Source organism: Danio aesculapii, chromosome 16 (genome assembly GCF_903798145.1).
Source record: "Danio aesculapii chromosome 16, fDanAes4.1, whole genome shotgun sequence".
NCBI lineage: Eukaryota > Metazoa > Chordata > Actinopteri > Cypriniformes > Danionidae > Danio > Danio aesculapii.
Genome location: NC_079450.1, coordinates 10116408 through 10130864, shown reverse-complemented (window position 1 = coordinate 10130864; position 14457 = coordinate 10116408). Strand labels below are relative to the sequence as shown.

The 14457-nt window shown below is 36.2% G+C and overlaps 2 protein-coding genes across 2 annotated transcripts; both read left to right on the top strand.

The window, feature by feature from the left end:
* The first annotated feature begins 89 nt into the window (after window positions 1-89).
* Window positions 90-2068, top strand: rpz5 (rapunzel 5). Its single transcript, XM_056476293.1, has one exon. The coding sequence runs from the start codon at window positions 268-270 to the stop codon at window positions 1447-1449; it is 1182 nt and encodes a 393-aa protein (XP_056332268.1). The 5' UTR covers window positions 90-267; the 3' UTR covers window positions 1450-2068.
* A 664-nt stretch (window positions 2069-2732) lies between these two features.
* On the top strand, window positions 2733-13767 carry rpz4 (rapunzel 4). The gene is made up of 3 exons (XM_056476296.1): window positions 2733-2882; window positions 6250-6309; window positions 9278-13767. The coding sequence occupies exon 3, from the start codon at window positions 9303-9305 to the stop codon at window positions 10476-10478; it is 1176 nt and encodes a 391-aa protein (XP_056332271.1). The 5' UTR covers window positions 2733-2882; window positions 6250-6309; window positions 9278-9302; the 3' UTR covers window positions 10479-13767.
* Window positions 13768-14457: the final 690 nt, after the last annotated feature.

Here is a 14457-nt window from a genome sequence, read left to right as displayed (position 1 = left end):
TTTTTAAAAAAAAAAATAGTCTGGAGCCAATGGAAAACATGTTTAAATATACAAACACTCTGGTATTTCTGCCCTGTGGTCTGGCTGTCCGATTAATCTCAGGTTACTGTTAAGGTCCCATCAATGAGCAAACAAATATGACCCTTAGAAAAGGCTGCATTGATTTTAGTATTGATTTTCATGTTGTGGCTTCCACTTTATGATATATACTGTATGCCTTGATCTATTACAGACAAAGATAAGACGGCCTCTCTGATTTGAACCAGAATGAATCGGGTGGAAGAATGGGTTGTGGAGAACAAGGACAAGATCGAAAAAGGAGTGGAAATCATGGGGCAAGGCTGCGAGGTTTTAGCAGCCACTGTTGGACAGTTTCATCCCATACTTGAGGCGGTATTTATGGCTTCCGCCGAGCTTCTGGGGAACCCAGAAGGCAAAGAGGCAAAGTTCCTCGCAGAACAATTTGAAAAGATCAACCAAAAACTGGAAGGGATCCAAGACGAAATTGAACAAATTGCTTTGGAGTTGCAGCGGACGTCCATGAACAAGCAGAACATTGACCGTGAGGCCAAGATTATGAGCCAGTACGAGAAGTTTCAAGACTTTGTCAATGCCAAGCCAAAGTTTAAGGAGAAGAAGAAGGAAAAGTTCATAACCCAGTATGAGAACACTGGTGGTGAAATAAACATTGATTCCTTGTACAATGCTGTAACTGGTGAAAATATCTCTGGGGATGCCATGTTGGACACAGTGGTGACCACAGACCAAAGGAGCAGGAAGCCGGTGGAGGAGTTTTGTGCCAGGCTAAAGAAGCTATTCGTCATGGGAATTATAGCAGTCATGGGTCACGCCGCCCTGAAGGAGGGAGCGGTAGGTGAGGCAATGGTGAAAAAATGGCAGGATCGCATGGAAGATGTTGAAAAGCGCATGAAAGCGGCGGTGGATGACTGCATTGAGAATTTCCCCGAGCAGGCCAAGGACGATGTTGAGCGGCAACTGTTGGAGCGACAAGCCAACGTCAACCCAGAGTTCACCGGATTTATACTGGATATCCTCGAGAAGAAATATTACTGGGTTTCCTGGTCAGTTCGGGTCTTCAACCACAGTGGTATATTCTTCTGGAATTGGCTAGCTGGCAAGAAGTACCACGGAAGTGGTGGAGGTGGCAACTTTTTTGACCTCCTGACCCCAAACAACATCAGAATCGTGGTGTCTTTCAGCGCTGACCCGAAACCGATTAACAAGAGTGAGATTGTAGATCAGATAGAGATGCAGAAGCTGAAGGGCAACATGCAGTCTGTGGCTCAGACGCTGTGGAAGACTCTTCCCAACACTGTGGTCCATGCTATTAGCTGCTATAAGAAAGTAGAAGAGAAAAACAACTTCCAACCGGAGTGTTTCTACTTCGCGAGGCACAAGAAGGCATACCTGTGCATTCACTCTGAATAGATGTGCCAAACTTTGATATCAGTCTTATATATATTTCTGGTTTAGAACATTTGATTGTATTAAAAAGTCAAACGTTATCGATAAAACAAATGACGACTGAATTGTGATTGCGCACATACTATGAGAAACTATGTTACTGCTGGTTTACTTTATTTTCGCATGTCAATGCATAAATGGAAAAGAAACACAAATATATGTCTGTGACCAAATGTAAAAGTGTATTTCAGATCAAATTGGTGTATTTTCTAGTTTAGAAGAGAAAGTAGTTCCTCGAAAACTACAGACTCATGGGGCTTTCTTTGTTAGTCGTGTTGTTTAGTGTTGTTTACAATCAAAAAGCATATCATTTAAATGTTAGATGTCTTTTCTTTGGGGGAAATGCTATTTCTAAATGAAATATGATGAATACTCTAGCTATATATTGTCTGTGATTCAAGAATCCTGTCATTTTCATGTTCATGATGGTATGTAATCACAAATAAAAAACTATGATCTAGACATTTGTTTCAAAGTATCAACAGGCATCACTTGTATATATGTATATAACCCTAAAACAGCCAACGTATCCTGGGAGATACGACCCAAATAATCCTAAATAAATCAAATACTTCAAAAATAATTTTGGATTTGTTTTATTAAAGTCCAGATGATATACAAAAAACAACATGCAATGGTTTTGCTTAGCATTTCCCACTCTTGACTGTTTAAGGGTTAAGTTAATGGACCTTCAAAACAGATATTGAATTAGGTTCATATTTAATTTTGTTAATGGGATAGTTCACCTAAAAAAAATTTAGTTTACTCACTAATTACTTGCCTTCAAGTGGTTTTAAAACATTTATGAGTTTCTTTGTTCTGTTGAACACAAAATATGCTTTGAAGAAAGCTGAAAACATGTAACTATTGACTATAGTCCGAAAAACAAATACTATGCAAGTCAATGGTTACATGTTTTCAGCTTTCTGCAAAATATCTTCTTTTGTGTTCAAGACAGGTTTGGAACAAGTGAAGTCAGAGTAAATGATAACAGAAGTTTTATTTTTGGGAGAACTATCCCTTTAATACATAGAGGTTTACATAAGAGACTGAAATATAATATAAAATTGTAAGCATAATGTTTGTTAATAAAGGAAAACTTCAGTAATTATTTTACAATAGCAACCATTTTTGTGGAAACTTTAGGAACTGTGGAATACTATGGTGCACTTTAAACGCAAATATTAGATTATTCTATTGTATTTCGGTGGAAAACATGTATCAGTGGTCGTTTTTGTCAGTGATAAAGTACAATACTTTAAATTCCTCCAATGTGTCTTTGCAGGGTGTGCCACATTTTAGACAAGAACCCGCGCATGATCAGACGCTGCGATAAACAGATCAGCCTGAACTTTCGCTTAATTTTATTTTCTGTGCCATTTGTGATCGATTGAAAGGTGAGTTTGGTTCATACTGTGCTAATTTGTTCTCTAAAGTTCATTATATGATAATTTCGCTGGTCTGTAAGCTGTAGTTTCAGTTTTTGCTCGTGAAAAGTTTCTGGGCGTTTCTCTTCAGAGTCTGCTGTCCACCTCAGATATTTTCTCAAGCTCGAGATACAGATGTTTCAAACACAAATAAGTTGCATAACTAATCGATTGTTTACGCAAAATAATGAAATTCTGTGTATTATAATCGCATTTAGTATCATTCTGAATGACGGACGGGTTATTTGACTATATGAGGGGAGCTGCCTGCAATCTTAACCAGGAAGTGTTTTTGTCAACTAATATTGCTTTAGCTTTTGTAGTTTTCATTTTGATTTGTAAAATAAATCCTCTGGAGGGCACGTTTCTTCATTTTAGCCAGTGGAAATGAGTGTATGAATGATTACATCTGTATCCTAAGACAAACTTTTAACTTACCTTTCCGTCAGCAAGGTGAAGGGGCAACGTAATGTCAAACGCAAGTTAAAGTAACCCGCTAAAGCCGATTACACGCGTCCCCTGTTTATTATACCGCGACTACTTAACTAATAAACATCCCTGCTGAGGAAAAAACAGTTTAAACCAGCCTAAGCTTGTTAGCTGCTCGACCAGCCTGGTTTTAGAGGGGTTTTGGCCATTTGCAGCCTGGTCTTAGCCAGCTAAAACCAACTTGACCAGCTTAGACAGGCTGGGAGTCCAACATAAACCAGCTATGTCCAGCTTAAACCAGGCTTAATATAGCTTAAACATTAAAAATTATTTATTGATAAATATAATGAAAGTTTTGAGGGTCCCTTGTGATCAGCCAATCAGCAACAAGTACAACACCAGGTCTTAATGCAGAACAATCATTATGAATATTATCTATAGTTTTATTATGGTAAAAAATTGTAATAACCATGTTTTTTGGAGTACTGAAATCCATTTTGTATAACCAATTTTTACTAAATGCCATGGTTTAACTATGGCTAGCATAGCACAAACATGGTTAATTATACCAAGGGCTAAATCCATAAGTTCTTCTAATAATGTTTATTTGTGTCTCATAAGTGGGCCTACACAGAATCTGCGCGCGCAGAATTCCACAGATTTTTAGCCCATCATTGATTCGGTTTATTTACTTGTGTAAATGTGTGTAAATTTATATTTATTCAGTTTTTAAATTACAGTAATATTATTGACTAATATGAAAATATTCATATGATTTATTGACAATTTGTAAAGTAATAATTTCTGTCTTTTAGTTGAAATATTACATGAGGGACTTGCTTTGTTTACCAAATAAAGTGGATCTAATTGGATTTGCATTGTAAACATTAAATAAAAGTTAAAAAGGTATTACTTTTTATTTCATATATTAAGGTTTTAGTTATCTTACTCCCAAAATAATAAATCCGCAGATTTTTTAACACAATTCTGCACAGAAATAGCAAAAAATGTCCGCAGATTCCGTCTGGCCCTACTCATAAGGCAGTCTTGTATGTTTTAGCTGCACAACCTTTTGAAATGGTGCCATGTTGAATTGGTACCCCATATAAGACTGACTAAATGCTAATGGAGTCATTTAGTATTAAATTAGTAATTCATTTTTTGTGATCCATGCTGACAAGTCATGAGTGTTATAGCCATGGGATGATAATTGTTCTCAAGGTATACCGCGGTTTGGAAAAGTCAAGGTTTTAAAACCGCCTAAATTTTCTGTAATGTCGTTCCTAAGGTATGTGTAGGATTTTTTATTTACAGGTTTTTTAGTTTTTACGATAACAGCATCTCCAGCAGAAAAGATATCCAAAGATGCCTTTTTAAATTGTAAAGAAATCAGTTTTTTTATTTTTTTTAACTAATGAAGACAGCAGAAGTCAGTGATTCATTCGAATTATTTAGCCTGACATGTTTACTGCTCCAAAGTATTTTAAATGTTTCTCAAAATAAAATATATTGTGTTCAAAGGGGAAATAAGTTGTTGTTTTTTTTTACTTAGACATCTAAAAAGACATTTATATTTTAGAGCAGTAATCACAATACCATGAAATCGTGATATTTTTATCCAAGGTTATCATACCGTCAGAATCTTATACCAACCCATGCCTAGAGTGTTATCAACATTTCCAGCATCCATTTAGGTCTATTTTGGTTTATAACTGGTCAACATGCTTGCGAAAGTAGTGAGATTTCATCTTGTAATCCTGGAATTTTTGTAGCAACTGCCCACAGTAAGAGCACAATGTGGGAGACTTCAGAGAAGCTGACATGCTGTTTTCCTTGTCTTGTTTCCATGGTTAATGAGGTGCTTTGGAAAAAAAAAAAAAGGTTCTTGCTCAGCTACAATAGTTAAACTACCCTACTAATCATTTCCACACCTGAATCGGCACTAGCCAGAAAGGTTAATGGAAATCGTTAGATGTTTTTGTGGATGCTATCACAGTTGTATCAGAATTGTATGGTATATTGTGAATTGTGCAATATATATTTATTTTTACACAAACAAGCAAAAATGTCACATTTCCGAATAATTGTTAAGTTAAAGAATTCAAAATCCCAAAACAACTAAATTTCCCTTTTGTTTTGGAGTTACAATACCTTGCATTAAAATGAGTCCACTTAAAAATGAACATTTACTTACTATTTACATTACCCTTCTTTAAGTGGTTCCACTTTTATGAGTGTCTTTATTCTGTCATATATAATATTATTGTAATAATATGCTTTGAATTTGAAGAAAGCCAAAAACCTGTAACCATTGACTTTATCTTCCATAGTAGGAAAAACAAATGTAAGTCAATGGTTACAAGCTTTTTTCAAAATGTCATCAGAACAAAGAAACTCGTAAAGGTTTGAAGCAAGTAAATGATCAGCAAATGATGACTGGATATTCATTTTTGGGTGAGCCATCCCCTTAAGCTCAAGCCTTTAGATCACAGGACATTAAGTCATACAAGTATATCTAAACTATATGGACTAATAGTTCATATGATTTTGTAGGAAGTTATAAAATGACCTAACACTCTACTTGGTTCCCTTAAGCTAATCCTTGGCCTTCTCTGTGTGTTGCATCATTAACATTTGGCAAAGGGGAAATCCACTTGAACTGTTTCCAGCTGAAATGCTTTTCCAACTGTTGCATACTTTGTGACTAAGTGTTCTTACATTATTTGCCAATTATTTTAGTGTATGTTTGAACTGACTGAATGCACATAGTATGGCCCATTTCTTTTATAAATGTGTAGGTGTGGTTGTCAGAATGAGCAAGACTCTGTATGCATACACCTGGTGTGTATTGTTCAAGTATTGTTACGGTGTCTATAACACATTTCATATTTCATTTATCTTTGTTCAGCAGAACAACCGGATTCACATTGACTGCTCAAAGCCTGAGAGGAAACAAGGACTGACATTTGTAAGTTCTTTTCATTTTATTTTACCACTCTGAGGAGACAAAAACCCTACAGGTTTGCTTGGATAAAAATGTAACATGAACAAAAGACTTTCCAAATCATTCGAATGAGAAAATAGCATGTTTTGTCTCTTTGGACTACCTACAAATGGTTAGTTCACGTTATACTCGCCATTATCTGTGTCCTAAAAGACTTTGATTCATTTTTAGAACAAAAATTAATATATGAATATGAATATATAAATGAAATGATATAGCCTATTTGATGAAATCAGAATGCTCACCTAAAAACATTCATAAAGAAGAAGGAAAAAAAAGCCAACATATTATGAATCTTTTGAAGCATAAGAGTTCGGGATGAATAGACATTAAATTCAGGAGACAGAAATCCCTCACATCTGATTAAAAATATCTGCATTTATTGAACTAGTTTATGACATTGGAATGGAATTGGAATGCAATAAAGAACGACAACATTTTAATTAGGGGTTGAATTAATTCTTTAGGTGCAAAATAAAATTTGGTGTCAAATGCAAAAACATTTGCAACTGTGAAATCAGTCTTTAAAGTTATTTTTAGGAAAGTGTGTTTGTTACATATTGAGTAACATTATTTTGACAATGCTAGTGTGTATTGTTCCTGTGTGTGTTGTATCCTCTATCTGTCTCTCTTTCTCTCTCTCTCTCCACATGAGCGGATATCAGGTGCAGCTGTGAGAGGGGCGGCGCCAGTTATAAAAGCGTGCTGTTTGCGCTCTTCATCGAGTTCTCTTCCTGTTTCCCCTCGCTGTTGTGTGTGTGAGCAGATCGCTCTAAGTTCTCTGTGTGGCAGTGATATCTTTCTGTCTGAAACCTTTTTCCAAAGTCATCTGGTGAGATACTCTGTTAAATTCGGTACTAGGACGGTAACTTGCATTAGCGGTGGCTGATCATTTATTTCATGTCTACAACCCTGTTTCAAAGTAATCTGGTGAGATACTCTGTTAAATACGGTACTAGGACGGTATTCTGTTAGCTGTGGCTAAATGTTTACTTACTGCTGAATGATCTAAGGGAAGGCCCCTTTTTCTTTTGTCCAGTTTTCTCTTGTTTAATGGACCGTTATGGAGGTCAGAATTGTTTTTCATTTACGGATCTTTATTTTCGGTTTTAGGTAAGAGATTTAATAATAGGTAGCGTACCTTGTTTTGTTTATTGTTGGCCTTTTTGTTCCCTGGTTCCTATAGTGGAATTTTTGTTTAATAAATTTGTTACCCCTTTTTCGCAAACTTGGCCTGTGTGTGAGTGCTTGGGGAACAGGAACGGGGACTCCGGGTGACCTCTTTTAATAGCGGTCATCCTTAACCTTATGTGCGTAGCGAGGTGCATCCGCTACGTAACAGTGTTCGAACCGGTATTATAAATGAATACAAATGAAGCGCACTGTGGCAGAACTGAGAATATGTAAATATGCACAATGCTGTCGTATTGCTGAGAACGGGCTAATTTGATATGAAATAATTTCTTTTAAAAACTCTCAAAAGTTTAAAGAAAAATAAAATAAAATAGATAAAATAGGTTGTCAAATATAATTTCGTTGATAAAAAAAAATAACACCTTTAACAATTAAAAAAAAAAAAAAAAATTATATATCAGAATTATTAACCCCCCTGTTTATTTTTTTCAGGGAATTTTTTTTTAACACATTTCTAAACATAATAGTTTTATTAACTCATTTCTAATACCTGATTTATTTTATCTTTGCCATGATAACAGTACATAATATTTGATTAGATATTTTTCAAGACACTTCTATTCAGCTTAAAGTTACATTTAAAGGCCTTACTAGGTTATTTAGGTTAACTAGGCAGATTTGGGTTATTAGGCAAGTTATTGTATAATGATGGTTTGTTCTGTAGACAGTCGAAAAAATATATAGCTTAAAATAATATTGACTTTGAAATGTTTAAAATTTTTTATATTATTCTAGTTATAGAATAATAAGAATAATTATACAGTAGAAAAAATATTATCAGACATACTGTGAAAAAATCCTTCCTTTGTTAAACTTCATTTAGGAAATATATGAAAAATGTAAAACAATTCAAAGGGGGGCTAATAAATCTGGAGAAAGAAGAAACTGTAACAGTTACTGACAAAGTCCCATACATAATAGTCTGCTGCTTCTTCCTTTAATAGCAAATGGCTGGCGAGTCCCACATTGCAGCGTAGGTTATTGTATCAAAAATCTGAAAAATGACAGGAACAAACACAGTACACGCTTGGCTATACTGTGGTATTGTTGCGAAAATAAACTTTAACCCTTTATTCCCCACAGCCGAATCTGTCAGTGATCGTCATCTTTGTGTCATGATCAGTCCCGTGATCCGCTAGTGTCTGAAGAGTTAACATTTTACAGAATCTGGCACTACATAATTGGTGATGTACCATATCGTTAATGCGTTCAGGAGCCCAACACGATTCATTTATTAGACTCTCAGTCGACTATTTTGTTAAGGAACCAGCAAGGTGCACATTCAGATTTAAACCTCAGCTGGATGTTTTCATTCACTTAGTGCTGTGTTACACACTTCATGGAAGGTCTTTTTCAAAAACCCATAACAGTGGCTTTTTAACATGAGCAACATTTACTGCAAAGAGTCATAGTTCGCCCCTGAAGCTACGTAAACAGTTGTCAATATTGCAGAATGATTATTTGCTCATGATGATATCGCATGCAATTTATTTTGTGTAATTTGGCAGAGAACTATGGCTTTTGTGTAGTAAACGCTGCTCCAGCTGAACACAGATGCTGGAGATTCACAGCTGACTGCAGAGATGGCCTTATAGAATAATGCGCATGACAATCGCATGCGATTTATCGTTCAGCCATAGTGTGACAGTTCACAAAGTGCTTGAGCTGGCCTACTGCAAATTACAAGTTTGTGTGCATATACCCCATTCTAATTATGTTATTATCTTATTCAACACAGATACTTCTACTATTGAATCCTAAAGATGGCTGCGCAGCTACAGAAACTCGTTGCACAGAAGAAAGATATGGTGGAGAACATCATGGAAGTGTTTGAACAGGGTGCAGAAGTGGCGGCCAGTATCGTTGGGGATCTCTTCCCAGTGTTCTCCATCGCAGCTCCGATCGTAAGGCTGGCGCTAGACAACGTTGAAAGCAAAGAAGCCGAATACATGAAGGAGCAGTTCCAGAAAGTGCGAGACCGCCTGGAAGTCGTTTCAGAAGAAGTCCAGCAGATAAACCAGGAGATCAAGAAAAGTGGAGTCGATGCCACCTACTTCACCGTGGAGGAGAATCTGACCAACCAGTTCCGCAAGTTCATGGATGTCCTGAATGCCAAGCCCAAATTCAGAGAGGTCAGGAAGAAGACGTTCCTGGACCACTTCAACAGGACAGGCGGTGATAAAAACCTGCACACTCTTTATAGCGCAGTAACAGGAGATAACTTCTCAGGAGAGTCTGTGCTGGAGATCACTCTGAATTACGAGCAAAAGAGCCGAAGGGCAGTGGAGGAGTATTGCGCTACGCTCAAGAAGTTATTCTGCGTCGGTTTGATCGCCCTACTGGGACACGCAGCACTAAAAGGCGACGATGAGGAGGAGAAGTTGCTTCAAGAGTGGAAGGAGAAGATGGAAGTAGTCCAGTCGAAAATGATTGTTGTGATTGAAGACTGCATTAATAGCTTTCCTACACAATCTGAGCTGGACGCCAAACGCATAGTGAGAGACCAAAGCGACAAAAGCAACCAGCAACTGGCCGACATTCTGGTAGAGCACCTAAAAAAGAAGTACGACTGGGTGTGCTGGTCAGTCCGCATCTTTAACTCACCGACTGGACTGTTCACCAACAAGAAAGACTTCCAGGGTTTGACAGGGAAGAGTCGCTTTCAGGTGCCGGCGTCTGATGACAAACTCAACGTTGTGGTTTCTTACAGTGCCTCGCCTGAGCCTGTCGATAAAGCCCGGATACAGAGTCTGGTTGTGGAGCAGAAGAAGCTTCCGATGACGCAGTTGGCTGAACTTCTGTTTGAGATGATTCCCGTCTGTGTGGTTCACACAATCAAGACCTCATGTAAAGATTTGGGTTATTCCACCAGCTTCTCTGATGAGTTGCACCTCTTTGAGGAGTATAAGAACTTCTATGTGTTTCTTCATTCTGCTTAAATGAGACAATTATGATAAACAGCTGAGCTAAAGGGGTGTTGCACAAAAGCAAGATAAGGGATTGAGCTGGGATTGTCAATACATCCTGGCTGATTTTAGTCTTGGTGAAGTTACTTCATGAAAGCAAGTTAAATTAGGCCAAATTTAGCTATTGAGATAACAACCAGTCTAAGATTAATCCTAGTGATTTATCTGCTGGTTTTGCTGTCAGTGTTACTAGAAATAAATGCGTTTTAGTCACAACGTTGTTTTTTTTTTTTGCTGATATATCAAAATATCATATAAAGAGATTAAATAAATCAAAAGAAAAATCGTAAATGAATTAAATTAATAAGTATATACTACCTGGCAAAAGTCTTGTCGCCTATCCAAGTTTTAGGAACAACAAACAATATCTTGACTTCTAGTTGATCATTTGGTATCAGAAGTGGCTTAAAAGGTAAAGGCCTCAAGATTACGCTTATTTTACCGAAATAACATATGATCATGCCTTGATTTTTAATAATTTAATTAGGACAATAAGGTCTGACTTTGAAAAGTCTTGTCACTTAACAGATATAAATGTACAGTATGGAATATAAAGTCATGGTGCAGTGGATTTGTGTATGATATTGTGTTTGACTCCCATGAGCTTGGAGGACTGCATCCATACATCTCTGCAATGACTCAAATAATTTAATAAAGTCATCTGGAATGGCAAAGAAAGCATTCTTGTAGGACTTGAGTTCATCAAGATACTTTGAAATGATATTCAATGCCTCCTCCTTCATCTTACCCCAGACATGCTCAGTAATGTTCATCTCTGATGACTAGGCCGACCAATCCTGGAGCACGTTGGCCTTCTTTGGTTTTAGGAACTTTGATGTGGAGGCTGAAGTATGAGAAGGAGCGCTATCCTGCTGAAGAATTTGTTGTTTGTAATGTGATGGGCAGCACAAATATCTTGATACCTCAGGTTGTCGATGTTGCCATCCTCTCTGCAGATCTCTTGCATGCCCCATACTAAACGTAACCCCAAACCATGATTTTTTTCCTTCACCAAACTTGACTGGTTTCTGTGAGAATCTTGGGTTCATGCAGGTTCCAGTAGGTCTTCTGCAGTATATGTGAGGATTGGGATCCAGCTCAAGAGATAATTCATCAAAGAAATCAACCTTCTGCCATTTGTTCAAATGACCAACTAGAAGTCAAGTTGTTATTTGTTGCTCTTACAACTGGAATCGACAACATGACTTTTGGCAGGCAGTTTAGATGATTAAATAGATTAAATATACCAAAGAGTAAAACAGATGCTCAATATCGGTTAAGCATTTGCAGTTATCATTCATCATAAATTTCCTGAGTAACACGAATGTCCACGGGTCACATTTTAGGGCAAGTGAACAACTGTTAATTTGTTAATACATTTGATTTCACCAACTCGCATGTTACTGTTTAATCTCTGAATGAAAGTAATGGGAGTAATCAGATTGGCTGGCCAGAGGGGCGTTTTTCAACAAGTCACCTGATTGGCTCACATCATCTAACATTATCTGTATTTGCATTCTGTGATCGATCTCGTTGTCTCTTGAAGAATGCAATGAATGTGAAATCATCCCAGCTATCTAAATTGGGCTTAACTTGGCGGCATATTCTCATCCTGGATCAGCAAATGTGCACTGATTAAGATACAGTAGGTCAAGCCGCACTTTTTCTATTATGATGGCTTTCTTAATTCTACTTTTGTGCAATACCCCTCAAGTGATATAGGATGAGTTCAAATCACAACACTTGATTAAACCACTATAATTATAGTACTTAACCTGATCAAACGAATCTTTTCTATATTCTTTTTTTTTCCGTCCTATTGATATCTTTATCTGCACTTGTTTTAAAGCTGTAAATGAACACTTTCAGTGTGGGTAAAAAGTAATATATTACAATCCTAAGACTATCTTAATCAAAAACACACAAACAAATAAATAAAATAACACATACTTTTACATTAGCAACATAAATGTTGTCAGGGAAATAGCCCAGTGGTTAGTGGTAATCAATCAATGATTTTATTTATTTTATTATTATTATTATTATAATAACAACAAAAAAAGTCACAGTATATACAAATAAAACAGAGAATGTCTGTACGAATAATACTTTTTCAATAATAAGTGAATTATTAATGTATGCATTACAACATATAAAATATAGTTTTTTTCAGTTTGCTTTATTTCATATATTTGAATTATAAATTAATACAGTATCGAAATACAACCTGGTATCGTGATACTTCAGCTGGTATAGCATCGTGAAATGAATTTATGGTTTGTGATGATAATACCATGCCATTCGAAAAATGCTTAGTGTTTAACGCTGTATAAGTCTAAAATTTAATTCTTATTGGACTTATAAGGGACATAAAAAGTCTTAAATTTGATGATGCCTGCAGAAATCCTGTAATCCCGAATCCCATCAAATCCTATTCCACTGTCCTGTCAAAATGGCAACTAATTAATTAAAAAATAAATAAAAGTATATGTAATGCTATTTTTTAAAGATATAGATCGGCTTAAGATTCTAATATATTACTTTCTACCCTACACTGAACACTTTTAATATGTAAAGTTTACTGGGTGACAGTTGTTTTCGGGTCTAGACTGGAAACACAAGTAGACAGCTTGCCAATAGATCACCCAAATACACTGCTTGTATGCTAAATATTTTGCACATTGGTGTTTAAAAGTGACAAACATTCTTATGAGTTTAAAATTCTTATGAGTTGATCAATTTGACAAGATCCACTAGCTATCATCTCCATTTTCTCAAGCAAAACTGAATGTTTGCTTTTTCTTTTTAAGATTTTATTTACAATTCTACATAATGTACAATTGTTTCTGCTTATACTACAGGGCTGCTGTATTCTTGATTCTGATTGGCTGATGAACATTCTAAGGTGTGCAATTATTTTGAAATAGACGCACAGCTAAAGTAGTTCTGATCAGATTTTGACCGCATTACAGTTCCATATCACTACGCCGAATGATTTCAGTTATTTCATATCCGACAACAGTCAAATATTAATCAAAACATAAGGATTTACTGGAGATAATGACCAAGACTGATGGCTTGGGTGGTGATTTGGGTAATTTTCCGATGCCAAGACTATTCAACTAGTTATTTTGGTGCCATAAACATAGATGCATCAAACCCGCCAGGATTTTTAGAGGGGATTTACATCAGAGCACATTTATTGCTGACATGAAAAATACAATCTAGATATTGTTTAATAAACAAACAATGCATCAACTGATTAAGTCTGATTTTCTGTATATAAATGTGTCTGTGTCATACATCTTCACTGCTCAAGCTTTGATGGCCGAGATACAGACTCCCACACCACCACATTATTAGATTCAAAGATTGTGTTACAGACTGTTTCTGATGAAATCTGATAACTTGAGCTCTCTCACACACTGAAAACTTTTCCACACATAATCTGTTCTGAACTTAGAGTCTTTGGTCAGCAGCACTGTACTGATGCCACTCAAATATGATCATCTCAACTATAATAAACACCAGCAATTGTATTGTAGATGCTTTATCTTCATGGTGTTTTCATACCTTTATCCTGATAGTCTCTTCCATTTTTTCCTCAAATGAATTTCAGTGAAAGAAATCGCAAATTACTCTTTCACCAATATATTACCATGTTTGACCCTATTCTACAATGCGGAAGTGCGCTTGTTTTTACAATTGTTTTAGAACTTCCAATTCAGTTGCCTATGGGAGATAATAAACGGAAGAAAAAGGTCAAACTACTTCCTCTACAGACAAGTGTGTTCATGAATATACAGAAAAAGTAGAATAATTTAATTAGAAAACATCAGGTTGCAACATTAAGCAGCATAACGAGCTGTTTTTAATGTCAAAAATGAATGAAAGTGAATGGGACCGGAAGTCTCGAGTCAAAAAGATTCAAATGACTGTACCTGCTCATACA